This window comes from Sphaeramia orbicularis, chromosome 19, assembly GCF_902148855.1.
Source record: "Sphaeramia orbicularis chromosome 19, fSphaOr1.1, whole genome shotgun sequence".
NCBI classification, from domain to species: Eukaryota; Metazoa; Chordata; class Actinopteri; order Kurtiformes; family Apogonidae; genus Sphaeramia; species Sphaeramia orbicularis.
The window spans coordinates 33,174,499-33,188,002 of record NC_043975.1 but is presented as its reverse complement, the minus strand read 5'-3'; the positions used below and the strand labels follow the sequence as shown (position 1 = coordinate 33,188,002).

General features: G+C 39.8%; 1 protein-coding gene across 3 annotated transcripts; it reads right to left on the bottom strand.

Annotated features, from left to right (window-relative positions):
- Window positions 1-1,495: 1,495 nt before the first annotated feature.
- pax10 (paired box 10) lies at window positions 1,496-9,634 on the bottom strand. 3 transcript variants are annotated; one of them, XM_030122226.1, is made up of 9 exons: window positions 9,439-9,634; window positions 9,191-9,195; window positions 8,413-8,628; window positions 7,995-8,186; window positions 6,140-6,222; window positions 5,831-5,987; window positions 5,402-5,477; window positions 3,427-3,559; window positions 1,496-3,323 (listed from the first exon to the last, which is right to left on the bottom strand). In XM_030122226.1, the coding sequence occupies exons 3-9, from the start codon at window positions 8,516-8,518 to the stop codon at window positions 3,225-3,227; spliced, it is 846 nt and encodes a 281-aa protein (XP_029978086.1). In that variant the 5' UTR covers window positions 8,519-8,628; window positions 9,191-9,195; window positions 9,439-9,634; the 3' UTR covers window positions 1,496-3,224. The 3 variants fall into 3 exon arrangements, with proteins under 3 accessions (XP_029978086.1, XP_029978087.1, XP_029978085.1); XM_030122227.1 differs by lacking the exon at window positions 9,191-9,195 and having other exon boundaries at window positions 9,435-9,634; XM_030122225.1 differs by lacking the exon at window positions 9,191-9,195 and having other exon boundaries at window positions 8,413-8,634.
- Between the last annotated feature and the right edge of the window lie 3,870 nt (window positions 9,635-13,504).

The window sequence follows — 13,504 nt, the reverse complement described above, 5'->3', positions numbered from 1 at the left end:
TATTTATGGCTCAAGTTGATGAAATAGAAAAAAGTGTAAAAGAATTAAAACAAACTGAATGAATTTTTTTTTTTTTTCACATTATTCCACAAGTGTGCCAAAAAGGCACACTTGGTGCTTAGTAAGGTCCTTGCTGGACGGGATACCAGAGGGTAAATATTTACGAGTTGTGTTATTTTAAAGGTTTTTTCATTAGAGTTAGCTTTAGCATTAGCACTTAGCACATTAGGAGCAATGAGCTGCCGTTGAAGGTGCATGACAGTCAACTCCAGATCTCAGTTGTATCTTGGACTGACAGGAAATTTACCATATGCATACCTGTATTTGATGGTGGGGGCACAGAGAGTTCAGGAAAACTCAACAAAGAAAGATCCTGGTCTGACTCTGAGTCACATACTCAACTTTCTGGCTGTGTGTCAGAAGTGCTGACCACCACTGTGCCACTCAGATATATGGTGTTCCTTGGAGTGCAAATGTGCTTTATTTCCTCTAAGTCATTTTTGTCTTTAAAGAAGTGTCTGTTCAGAATCTTCACATTCACCATGTAGGATCAGAATCTCCCCATGTAGACATACCCAGTCTGCCCTCATCATTTAAATGTTTTCACTTTTCATAGACCACAGTGGTTTTGGTTATGGTATTAAATTATACATTGAACTCAAATCAATGAACCATAAATGCTGCTGTTATGCCCATAGAAGTAATTGAGGTCTTATACAATCTTTGACTCTGCATTTATAAATATTAATAAATTGTTCACATGGTCAGCCACCTTTTCGATGAGGTACATTTTCCAGCTGTGTATTTGTGGACTTAAAAACAAATGCTTAAATGGATATATGACCATCTCTGAGAAGATGTTCTCATTGGATTATTGTATCTGTCCACGAAAGAAAGCCCAAACTAGTTTATTTGTGTTTCATATACTCTGTTAAACAAATGCAGAGTATCACATATCAGCCTATCAACACACATGAATATCAATATCAAGACTGAGTAAAATGAGCGGGAAATGATTCAAAAGAAGCACCAGGGTCTGTTTCATCAGTAGGTAGTTTGCCAGTGTTGCTGATCTAACTCTGTAATGTGTACAATACATTTAAGGGAAACTGATGATGCAGCATTTAGTTGGAGTACATCGGCATCTCACATAGCATCTTACAGCCCCATTATGCTCGTGGGTCTGTGCTCATTCTCTCTGCAAAGTATCAGTGGTATTATCTTTCTCCTCCCTCAATCCCTCCTCCCCCTCTGCCTCCTCTCTCGTCTTTAATTTCTGTCTATCCTCCAGGGTCCAAGTGAGTCATGCCATTAGCAAAAAATGCTGCCCTGCTAATGGTCATCCAGTTTCCGTACGTCCACTTCACATTGCCGCACCAGTGGAACAACATGAATGGGGATTTTTATGGACGCGCCTTTATGAAAATGTGTGAAAGCTGGACAATCGTATTTCTTATTTCTAAATATAGCATCACAAATAAAGACAAAGTGTATATTCATGACACACAGTTTTATTTTCATTAAAGGGATCCAAGGCCTTCACAAAAGGGTTGACTCTTGGTAGCTATACAGTACTAACACAACACACACGGCAACAACAGAACCAACACGGAGGACTTAATGTGAACAAGTGAAAAGACAAATAAATAAGTTGATAATTAGACAGTTCATATGAGATTGAACTGAGATGCATCAACAGAACCAATAGTCAAGAGGAACGTGAGCAGAGGTTCAAACCCTGCAAAGTACAGCAACAGTTCTGTACAATACTTTATTCGTTTCTGCGAGTAGCTGATTGTCTAGTGGCTTATTTTGGTCATGCACAGTTAAAAATGCGATTGCTATTGTATGCACAGTGTCACAGTTTTCCACTTGGATCTCCTCTTCCTCCAGCTTTGATTGTCAGTGTCTGCATTTGATGGTTTGAAGGCAGTTTTTTTTTTGGTTGATGTGCAACGATGCTTGATTGTCACTAGCTGATGGATATGTTTTTTAGTGGTATTAAAGAAAAAGAACCTGCCAATCCAAGACTTTTACTGCTTAATTCTGTCACGGATATGCTTCTATTATTAATAGATTTAATAAAAAACAATGACATTGTATCTATAACAAGAAAAAAATAAAGTTGCTTTATTGTAGCCTTTGGCAAGAATCTTTAATACTTGGAAATGTGTATTTTCATGTTTTGTTTAGTTTATCAGATGATATGATACTAATATCAGTACAGTGCCTCCCTAATTATTTACTAATAAATTTGTGCTTTCATGATGATTCGAGCCCACAACAAGCTACATTCTTCCTTCTCACAACCTCTTGCAATATTCCAGTTATCTTCATCATACACAGATGTCTGTACAAAAATACGCAGTTCAGTCTCAGTGTAGCGTTGCTGGCAGGATAGGCAGGATTTTACACTTTTTACGGTACATCTTCCATTTTAGTAAAAGTGATTGCCTTGAGCAAATCTAAAATCTTCACAGTAGTTTATAGCCTCACACAGCTTTATGCTTAGGGAACAAGCTATTATCACAATATCATAGAGCTGCTCAAGTAACAAGAAACTGTGGTTACACTTCACAGTACAAACACTGCTGCATTTACTTAGTACCACTGGATCACATTATGACATGTAAAAGACTAGAGTTAAATCATGATCTGCCAGGCAACATGACCTAATTGCTGGTTTTATGTAAACAGTGATAGATTTAAGTTTACTTAATTAACACTAGTAGCCTAATGCTTCTTTTTTGGATCAAGTACAAGCCAAAACATATGTTACAATAAAATAATACAAAAGTAGACCCTCAACCTTCGATAAGTGTGGGATTTCCACACAAACAATAACCTAAACCTGGTTTTTAGCCTCCTCTAATCCTGACTCTATTGTAATCCTAAACACACCTCAGCCTGCTCCTATTCTGATACTGACCTCACCCCTACAATTAGCACACTATCCCAAAATAATATGGCAATCTAAGCAAATACCAGTTGACCAGAGTACCGTCAGTGCAACCAAAGCTGCTCTTGGCTGAATTTGTAAACATTAATGCATATCGGGGTCTGCAACTCATCCAGGCCCACCTATACAGTAGCTCAGTCCCCGTGCTTCCTTAAACCCCGTGTGTCCCCCATATTGTTTCTTGACACTTTATTTTTTTTTTAAAAAAACATGCCTTTTTTTCCTTCTCGGTTTTGTCTTGCTGTTCAGCAGTGATGTCTGTCGTTCACTGTAATCTGGCCCAGTACTGACCCAGGTCTGACTCATTGCTCTGCTGCTCAGCTCCTGGAACCTGGACCGCACTGAACCCCAGGTGATATGAGACCTGGATGTGGAGGATAGAGAAACACAGAGCTGGTTTATCATAACTGTTTTTTCCTATATTCTGAGGGGTTTTATCAATCAGCATGAGATTCTGACGGTCTTACCAGTGTTGGAGTTGGCTGAGGGTGGGGTCTGCAGATGAGGGGAGGAGTACGCTGATGAGTCAAAGCTGCGTGGGGCAGAGGGGGATGGAGGCAACATGCAGGAGTAAGAGGAGGCCGACTGAGGAGGAATAGACTGAGAACAAACAGATAAATGCAAGAAGAGAAAAGGCATATGTTAGACTGACTTAAAATAATATAGCATACTGTCCTTTACAGTAGAACAGACTCTGAACATAAGAACTGTAGACAGTTTATACCAGGGGTGTCAAATCAGGTTGTCAAGGGCCGATCCTGCATGTTTTAGATGTATCCCCTCTTCCAACACACCTGATTCAAGTGATAAGCCTATCATCGAGCTCTGCAGAAGCCTGATAATGATTGTCAGTGTGCTGAGAGGGGACATATCTAAAACATGCAGGATACCGGCCCTTGAGGACTGGAGTTGGACAACCCTGGTTTATACTGTAGGGGCAGATGCAGACTGACGGCATGGCTTCAGTTGACCACATGGAGGTGCTCAAGTAGCGCTGTATGTAAAAGCAACAGGAGACGCAGTATTCCACCTCACAAAATGATTTAAACTTGCTTTCTGGTCATCATGTGAGGCTTGTCGGCACATTTTTTCTTCTTCCATGATGCACATTATTAGAAGAATTTTGATCCATGATTAGGTAATAATCATCTTCACTGACGGTAATGCATAGAAGAGACCATTTAAGACTTAGACATTGAACATTAAAATGGATTGTAATTTCATTTTCAGAAAATAGCTAAGTCTGCTTAAAACCACAGGTCCAGCAACTTTACAATATAAAAAGCCTTTTTTTGACACCCCCCTCTCCCTCCCAAAAAAAAAAAAAAAAAAAAAAAAATCAAAACTGTGTTTTTACCATGATGTGGTGAATGTAGTTATGATCAACTGGTATTTTAACTTTACATTTCCATTACAATAATGCAATGTTTGGTTATGAAATTATAAAAATAAAGTTAAAAAATGTTGAGATTGTATTATTTTTATCAGGGGTGCTATGTCCAAAACACAAAACTAATTCATTGTTCATGGAGGAAAAAATCCCCTGACATGTGTGACATGTAAAACATTGAAGTAAATGAAAAATTGAGTTTGTGCTGTTGTGTTGGTCCTAACGGAGCCTATGACACATATTATGGTTGATAATAAATTAGAAATTGTTTATTTTATGGCTACAGATGGGACAGTGTAAGATGACTTCCAAAACTGGTGGCAAAAGATTCAAAAGTAATGATTTCCTCGCGATATGTTCCTTATGTGTTTGACCAAAAACAGGCTAAAGATCCACCTTCAAGTTCATGAGCCACGGGTTGGAGACCCCTGACCTAAACCTGGTAAGTCATGCTGACTATTTGTGTGTCTTCTTGACATTAAACGTTGTCATGTAAAACATAATTTCAACTATTCTTCAAGTATGCAGCTATAGTTTTGAGATATGACCATCTGTTTAAAAATAATTCCTCCAGTCTAGAAAGAAATGCCCTGTTGTAGTTCAGTATCCATTTAAAAGCCCTGGAAGGGAAGGGAATGAGACCAGTAAAAGAATTTTCAAGGGAAAATATCCCAAGATTAACAGAGTGCTTTTGTTGCTTTTTATTTCTTAAAAATTCAGTATAAAATGAACATTCAATGTGCTTTTGTCTGACTCTTTTCTCTATTTTTAAGCTCTCTGAATGTGTTATTATTATGTAATTTGCTTCTTTTCTACCTTATCTGGACTGGAATCATAATATGAAATACAAAATAGTAATAGATCGTGTTGTTTATGTTGTTTACCAGTATTAATATCTGCAACCTTATATCATTTATTTCCACTTTCACAATGTTCTCAGACCCTGAGGTGGAGTAAAGCGGCTAATAAAGTGCTTATTCTCCAGGATGAGGGCCTGCTGCTTCGGTGAAGTATTTAAGGTGCTAATGAATGATGAATGATGAATGTCCAACCTGGACTCCAGATGAGAACACTGGACAGGGAGCTGTAGCGTGGCAGGGAACGACTCAGCCTGACTCAACATGGACCCTGGAGAGGACACACACACACACACACACACACACACACACACACACACAAGCACATTTACACAGTGTGATGCGAATATCTCCTTCTTGCAGTGGAAATGTTGTAATATAGATGTGCCCTAATGGAGAAACTCTAATGGTTTCCTGCCTGAAAATGTCAAGCATCGCAGCTCTGAGGTTTATAATTATCAACTGGTAAAATGTCTGCCAAGGAATATATAAATCATAAAAACCATAAATAAACTGTTGCTTTAAGTATCACTGATGTGCTGCATGAATAAACTAACAAACACTAGATTAATATTGTAAGAAATGATATAATGATTGATCTGACGTACAGGGGGCTGCGTTTACCTGAACTGCTGCCGTGCTGTTGATGATAGACAGATGTGTTGAATGAAGTGGTCAGAGGGGCTTGGCTCTGTGAACAGGAAGTAACACCCCCTGACCTCCTTTGATTGCGCAGCTTCTCCTCCCTCCTCCATTTGGCTCTTCGGTTGGAGAACCACACCTGTCAATCAAAGCGATCAGTCAAGCCTGTTCTTCAGCAACACGCCCGTATTTTAATTAGGAAAAACAAGCAAACATGTCTGTTGTGATTTATCAGGCTGAGCATCAGGGTTTTCACACCAGAAAAACCTCAACTGACACCGGTTCTTTTACCTGTATCCTGGCCTCTGGTAAATCAATTTTGTTCGCCAATCTCTCCCTCGCAAAGACATCTGGGTAATGTGTCCTTTCAAACTCTGTGGAAGATATTAACTAATGTCAAACACAACATTGTGAGTCTTAATCCAAGGTGGCAGGACAACTGGAAAGCAGCTCGCTTGATAACTCTCGCTGCACTATGTTAACATGTTTTGGATTAGTCTGCGCATCTGTCTTGGTACTACAAAAAAATTACTTGAAATAAATTTTTAATGACCTTTAATTCATTTATTTATCCATTTATTTAATTACCTTTCTATTTTGTAACAGACATCATCCCATTTCCGGCTTAATATCAGCCTCACTAATTATCTTTCCATGAAATATACAAATGCAGGAAGCTCAGATGTATCCTTACAACCATATTTGAAATATTTATCTGTTGCACTTTGTATAAATTATTTATCATCATGGAACACGCAGAAAGTTGAAATGAAAGGATTCAAGTTGAGAAGCTTCCTGAGCACTTTCCAAAGTGGGTTGACTAAAACTAAACTGAAGAAAACTCCTTATGGATTTCATTTTGCCATCATTTCCTATATATGTGCGTCTCTATCAGTTTGACTATTTAGCATACAGAGCTGCCATATTAAGCTGACACGAGGCCTTGATGTAAGCTACTTTCTGGCTCAGTGGTTGCTTGAGCTTATATAAATGAGACTTTGCGTATGACTATCATTTCTCATTGTGGCAGTTAATTTATAGTTGACAAACTGCTGACATTTTTGGTGTTGACAAGTTGAAACGAGAATATGCCTCACCCCTTTAACTGACAGTCTGAGTCATCCAGATGAACCTTAAAGTTTCAGGTCTTCCAATGAAGATGTGAATAAATTTAGATCTGCACTTTTGATGTTAAACATACTGATTAAGTGTCAACATAGCGATAAATAAATCTGTTAACTGTTTGTTTGTGATGGAGGTGGTTACACTGCATTGCAGCAGTAATGTTGTTTTTTAAACATATTGCTGAACATATTTATTAACACATTACCAGTCAAGTAAATAACTAGAGAATAAACTTCACACTGGTAACACATGATTAATGAATCCATATTGCACAAAGACAATACACAGTGACTGTTAAGTTAAGTCTGTCTTGCAAATTGTTATAATTGGCTTGGTTATAATTGGCGTCTATGTCAACACATGATTGTTATTGTGCTTTGGCTGTGCACTGAGGTCAGTGTACCTCATTAATGTCATTTGCACAGAGTGACCACAGTGATACATTTCCACTCGGCTGCACAGTGGACATTGCGTCCTTATTTAGCTCAAGGGCCCGCTGCAGCCATATCCAGTCAAGAGTGGCTCTCTGATCCCCCTCAGTTGATATCAGCCTACGAGGGCCAGATCCCACTGCATAATACAACCACTGTAATGATGCATTAGCAAAACTCTGCCTTGCATTAATACTGGAGGCGTCTTGGAGCAGCTTGAGGATGTTTGTGGAGTTAAATTCCATTCATGAACGTGCATGCATTTCCTTCAAGAAATTGATAAAATCTTGTCTTTCTGCAATTTTTTTAACTGTTTTAAATCAATAGGTAGCCTCAAAACATGGTATACACCTTGATTTTGTGAGAACTTGCATACAGTGTGGATAAAATCACATATTTATGCCCCCTGCCAGTTACCAAAAAAACTGCGAACAATGTGTAAAGACTATAATCCAATAACAAAGGTGTTGGCAGGGGGAAAAGCAGCAAGACAAGCTGCGTCATGACATACACTGGTCTTGCTTGCGCCCATGCAGTGCCGTGATTGGCTGGAAAGCAAGAGAGCCCTGTGCGTGCTTGCATGGCCTGACCTTTCTCCAGAGCCTCGATCTGCTCCTGTGTGAAACTGGTCCTGTTCCTCTGCAGCTTCCTCTTGAGCTGCAGTCTCAGCTGAGACTCCTCACCCTCGTCCCTCTCCACGGGGACTCCTCCCCCTCTACCCGCTCCTCCTCCTGCTTCTCCTCCCATGCTGCCCTCCGTGTCCAGCAGACAGCCCTCAGACACTGGCAGAGGGGAAGGTGACAAAAGAGATGTGTGAGCGACAACAACATTTCTAGAATGGAAAGTCACAATTTAGTTTAACAGACAGTCAGACATTGAAATATGAGGAAGACCGCAATGAGTTGGTGAGAAAACCACAAGTGCCAGGGTATTCTAGTTAAAAAATTTCATGAGATTTAACTAACACTGATGTAAAAGCAATGACGTGTTCTCAAAATATTCCCTTACCTGTGCTGTGTTGTGTCTGTACACTGGTGGGATCATGGTACCAGTTGTTAGGCCCACTCCAGTTTGAGCCACTCTGCAGGTTCAGCATGGTTAACTTCTCATACATACTACGAGTGTCCAAACCACCATGAACAGAAATAAAGGAGTCCCGTGTTGTGTCCGCCCCTGTTTACTGTCACCTCTGGGTCCTCTTTTCTGTCTTCGGTCTTCCAGTCCCTCTTCCTTGGTGTGGGGGTGCGAGTTGGGGAAGGAGAGAAGAAGGAGGGGTTCATATCGCATGAGTTCACACATGGTCGGCATTGTGGTGAATTAGCTTCATGATGACAGACAGAAATGGAGTTAGTTACATGCCCGCTGTCGTAACGTGTGTGTGTTATACATTGGTATGCTAGTATACCATGGGGAGCTAAGATACATTAGAACCCACTCTGAAAGCCATGACATTTATTATGCTACTTGCTTTTAGCTCTATCTTTGCTAGTAAATGCAAGCATGCATACACACACATATGCATGAAACCAGCCTTTATAAAAGCACATAAAGTGGTATTAATGTGCGCACATTGCAGCTTAATGAAAAATATCCACCATTCAAAATCTTAACCAAGTATTTTGTGGCTTTAAGGGGTAAAGAATGTCCAAATACATTCTGGTCTGCCTTAATAAAAATTATCGTGGGATGAATAAAACCTTCTCTGTTCTAGTCTCTCACTCTTGACTTGTGTTGAAATATCTCTTTTAGGAATTAGACATGGAAAGCTGGGTCAGATCTCACAAACTCCTGCTGCAGCACAATGTCAAAGGTCAGACTTCATTCATTAGGCGAAGCAGCCCCATTACAACCATCTAACCAAACCGATTTTCCATGAAATTCCGTGAATTGTTTTACACATACTGTTGGCAGCATTGAAACTTGTCGTCAATTACTAAGCATCCTCTGAAGTCCATATTATCGAAATGATCCGAGCATATGACCGTACACAGAAACCAGTGGAGATGTTGGAAAGATAGATTTTTGCAAACTTACCGAGTGTCCAGGTGTGATGACGCAGGGTCCTGTGTGTTACTCTCCTCTTAGACCTTTATTCCCCTGTTCCCCCCCACGTCCCTTGTTCTCCAGCTTTGTTGACAATACTGTGTGTGTAAAGGAGAGTGTAGAAGAGAGATGGAGAGAGTTAGACAGGGTGAGAGAGAGTGAAAGAGGGAGGGGGGGGGGCTCTGGAGAGAAATGCGTCTGCGGGCACTCTTGTCCTCCAAGCGATGGAGAGAGAGAGAGAGAGAGAGAGAGAGAGAGAGAGAGAGGAGAGAGAGAGAGAGAGAGAGAGAGGAGGAGAGAGAGAGAGAGAGAAAGAGAGAGAGGGAGCCACCGAGGGGTGACAAAGTGAGTCAACATCAGTGTCAAGTTTGAACTTAATGCCAGCAAGAGGAGGAGGGGAGGCCGAGAGAGTAGAGCATAAAGCACAGATAATGGAAAGATAGAGGATGATAAATAGATGAAGGAATTCAATTTTAGCCATAAATTGCACATAAATATTTAGCACAAAAAATAGCTAACTTTATTCTTTTTTTTTTTTACACTAAAGTATATGAAACCAGAGAATAAGACTGAACTGAGCTGAACCTTTGCAATTAGGGCCTCATTTTATTGATCCCTTTTGGATAATGAAACAGGAAGAATCACTGTGTTTAAAAAAAACCCACAAAATTCTCCACATGCATCAGCAAATTTCAAGAAAAAAATACTATTAAGAGTAAATTGTATCATAAAGATATTAAAATGTGGCTAAAACATAGAGTACATTTTTTAATCAATAGTTTGATGGTGTTTAGCTCACAAAGTCATTACAGAATAATGATAAACAAATGTTGTAGAATGTGAGTTATGACTAGATATGAATATTATTTGCAGTGTTATTAGGCTATAGACTATTAATCATGTAGTAATCTATTTTAAAACAGTATATTACTTTTTGTGTGGTATGTAAAATGCTATCATGTTATAGATGTAAAAATAATGGAACATATTTAATATTTTAGATATCAGATAAGTTTAAGTGAAGGAAAATTATACTTATTGATTAATCATGATTTTGCTGGCTTATGTATGTATCACAGAGCTATTTAGGTGTGAAAACAATGGTAAACTACTGCAAATAAATGAATTGTAATTGTCTTTACTCAAAAATGAACAAATGTTATGATTTTACAAGAGCCACAGGTTTGTTGAGGATTCAAAATAACTTAATTTAATGTACAATGTAACACAGGATTCACAAATAACCGTTTTTGACTAATGCAATTTTACATATATATTCTCTGCAACTGTCAATCAGCAATGTTAGATAACATAATCACATGTGTCACCTTATCATGTTTTTTTAGGCCTCCATGGCTGTACAGGTGCTGTAGGTGAGCAGGTAAAGTTACCTCAGCCTATTTGTTTGACACAAGGGCTAAAATAATGCAAGGAGTTTAAGTTTCAGCTTTGCTCAGAGCGCTATAAAGCTACCTGTATTGTTCCCTGAGCTCAGAGGTATTGTTGTCTGCTATAACACACTGAGCTTAACGCTACGGGACAATAAACAAAGGCATTGTCTGGCCCCAGAACAGGTCAGGGGAGCGCCATACTGAAACCACCTCAGTGATAGATACATGAGGGTCTGATGTGAGGTGTAAGTAATGACGCAGGTATGACGGTACGTATGGTAGAGTCAAAGAGTGAGGGCAGAGTAGAAACCAGGGGTTTAAATATATCTCTTTGCAGCGGAAAGGAGAGATAGAAGATGGAGGAAGGCAGAGGAGAGAGATAGAGAGAGTGAAGAGGAAGTATGTGACTTTGGGGTGGGTGTAGGGGCTTGGGGATGGGGAGGGTGCCAGCTTGTTTTATTTCCGGTTGACAAGACTTTGCGCTCCCTTTCTCTCTGTCGCTCCCTCTCTCTTTCATACTCTGCTATTCTTTCTCCGCTGCCCCCATTGCTCTGTCTCTCTGCCCCCTCTTTCTCTGTTACTTTCCTCCGAGACGTGCCTTGGAGAAAGGAGAAGACTTGACAAGTTCAAAGGTAAAAAGGAGTAAGAACAGTGACTGAAGATGCATTTGGATCTTTTACTTATAAGAAAAGTATTGGTAAACTATAAAAACTCTTGTAGTAGACAGAAATACAGATGTTATAACATAAAAAAAAACAGTAAAATAACTCATTTTTTGATGTATTTATCATTATTTACTACATTTATCACTTATCCTTTAACATATAAACAGCACATAAACTGGTGAATTAAAACAATGGCTATTTTTAGCTCCCTTACTGAATAAGTCAATCAATAATGAGGCATCATATGTTTTTAATGAACAATATCAGTATGTACTTATCTACTAAGTCATTTTCATATTTTATTTTAAGATGGAAAAGCGAGATATATGAAATTTCTTTTTGGAATATCACAAAGTGGACACTTTGAAGTACTGGAGCAATTGTACATTGAGTGTCCAAACTGCTTTATTAATTTCAAACTAATCCTAAAAACAAACTCATCCAATCCCACCCCCACTTGTTTTCTCGCTGGATACCCTTTTGTCTTATTTTTATTCAGAAATCATCATTACGTCTTATTGTGTTCCAGTTGTGTGAACGTGGCTTAACCTATGTGATCCCTATGTGCTGAGTGCAATAATGTGTGTGTGTGTGTGTGTGTGTGTGTGTGTGTGTGTGTGTGTGTGTGTGTGTGTGTGTGTGTGTGTGTGTGTGTGCGTGCGTGTGTGTGTGTGAGACGACGCGTGCTTCACTGCAAAGATTCATGTAGCTCCAGGACATGCATTTTTTTAGTGCATCTTGTTAGTTCATTCCTGTCACCTCTCTCTCTCTCTCTCCCCCTCTCTCTCTCTCGCCATCCCTTGCTTTTTCAGCGCTGAAGGGGGGATGGGGAAGGGGTGGTGAACAGGGTGGGAGGATGCGAGGCTGGAGGGAGGGGGGCAGCGGCGGTGGAGGCAGTCACCATGGTTACAATGCCATGACAAATATTCATCAAGTTGTTAAAATAAAAACAAACGGGAGTGCATTATAATTGCTCTTACTGACTGGATCCTATAATGTGCTCATATATTATGACTGAGAGGACAGGAGCGGAGGGGGCTCGCACACAAAAAAGACCCTGTTGGCGGTAAAAGTGAATATTTGGTGACCTGCAGGCATATGCGTGTGACACACAGGCTCACTCATAGTCGTACACGCTTTAGACTTTTTTGCGTACAACTTTTTATTTTTCCATTACCTGTTTATGGAATTCCCTGTGAGTACTTTCGTGAGTCTCTTCTCTCTTTTCTCTTTGTCCCTTCATCTCTCGCTCTTCCTTTGCTGTTGTGTAGCCCCAGGCGATACTGTGATGTGTCCTCCCTCTGTCCCTCCCTCCCTCTCCCTCTCTCTCTGTCCCTGTCACCTTCAATTGCTCTGTGAAACTAGACACACTGCCTGCGGCGGGGAGGGAGGGAGGAGGGGAGGGAAGGAAGGAAGGATAGAGGGAGGAGAGGAAAAAGAGATAGGGAAAAAGAGAGACAGACAGCTTTATAGACACACAGAAGGAATAAACATTTAGTGTCATGTTGAAAAAACACTAGATAAATGCTGTCCACATGTGCAGCAAACTCTAAAAATAACCACTATTTTAGGGCCGGAATCTGGTCAAAAACAACACAGTTTAGGACTGGACACAGCAGGGATCGTAGACAGCTTACACACACAGACCTATACAAGTTAGGGCAGAGTTTGACCTTTGACCTAGTATCCTCATTGTCTTCCAAACACTGTTGTGTCTAATGACAATGTGTTACATTTTTTGGGACATGTTACAACATAATTCTTTTCATATGAGAAATACCTGTTATGCTGGTTTATAAAAACATCCCAGAGCAGGGAAGATGGGAGTTCTCCTGAACGGTATGTTGCAGACAGTAAACACTTGTTATCTCAAAACAACTTCACAATGCATGTTCTACAGAATGACTTTAATACATGGGAAGTGTACTTTAGTATATATAGACATGAAACCTACTATGAGATTGTGGTGAGTTTCAAATTAATACTAGTGAACTAATTGAA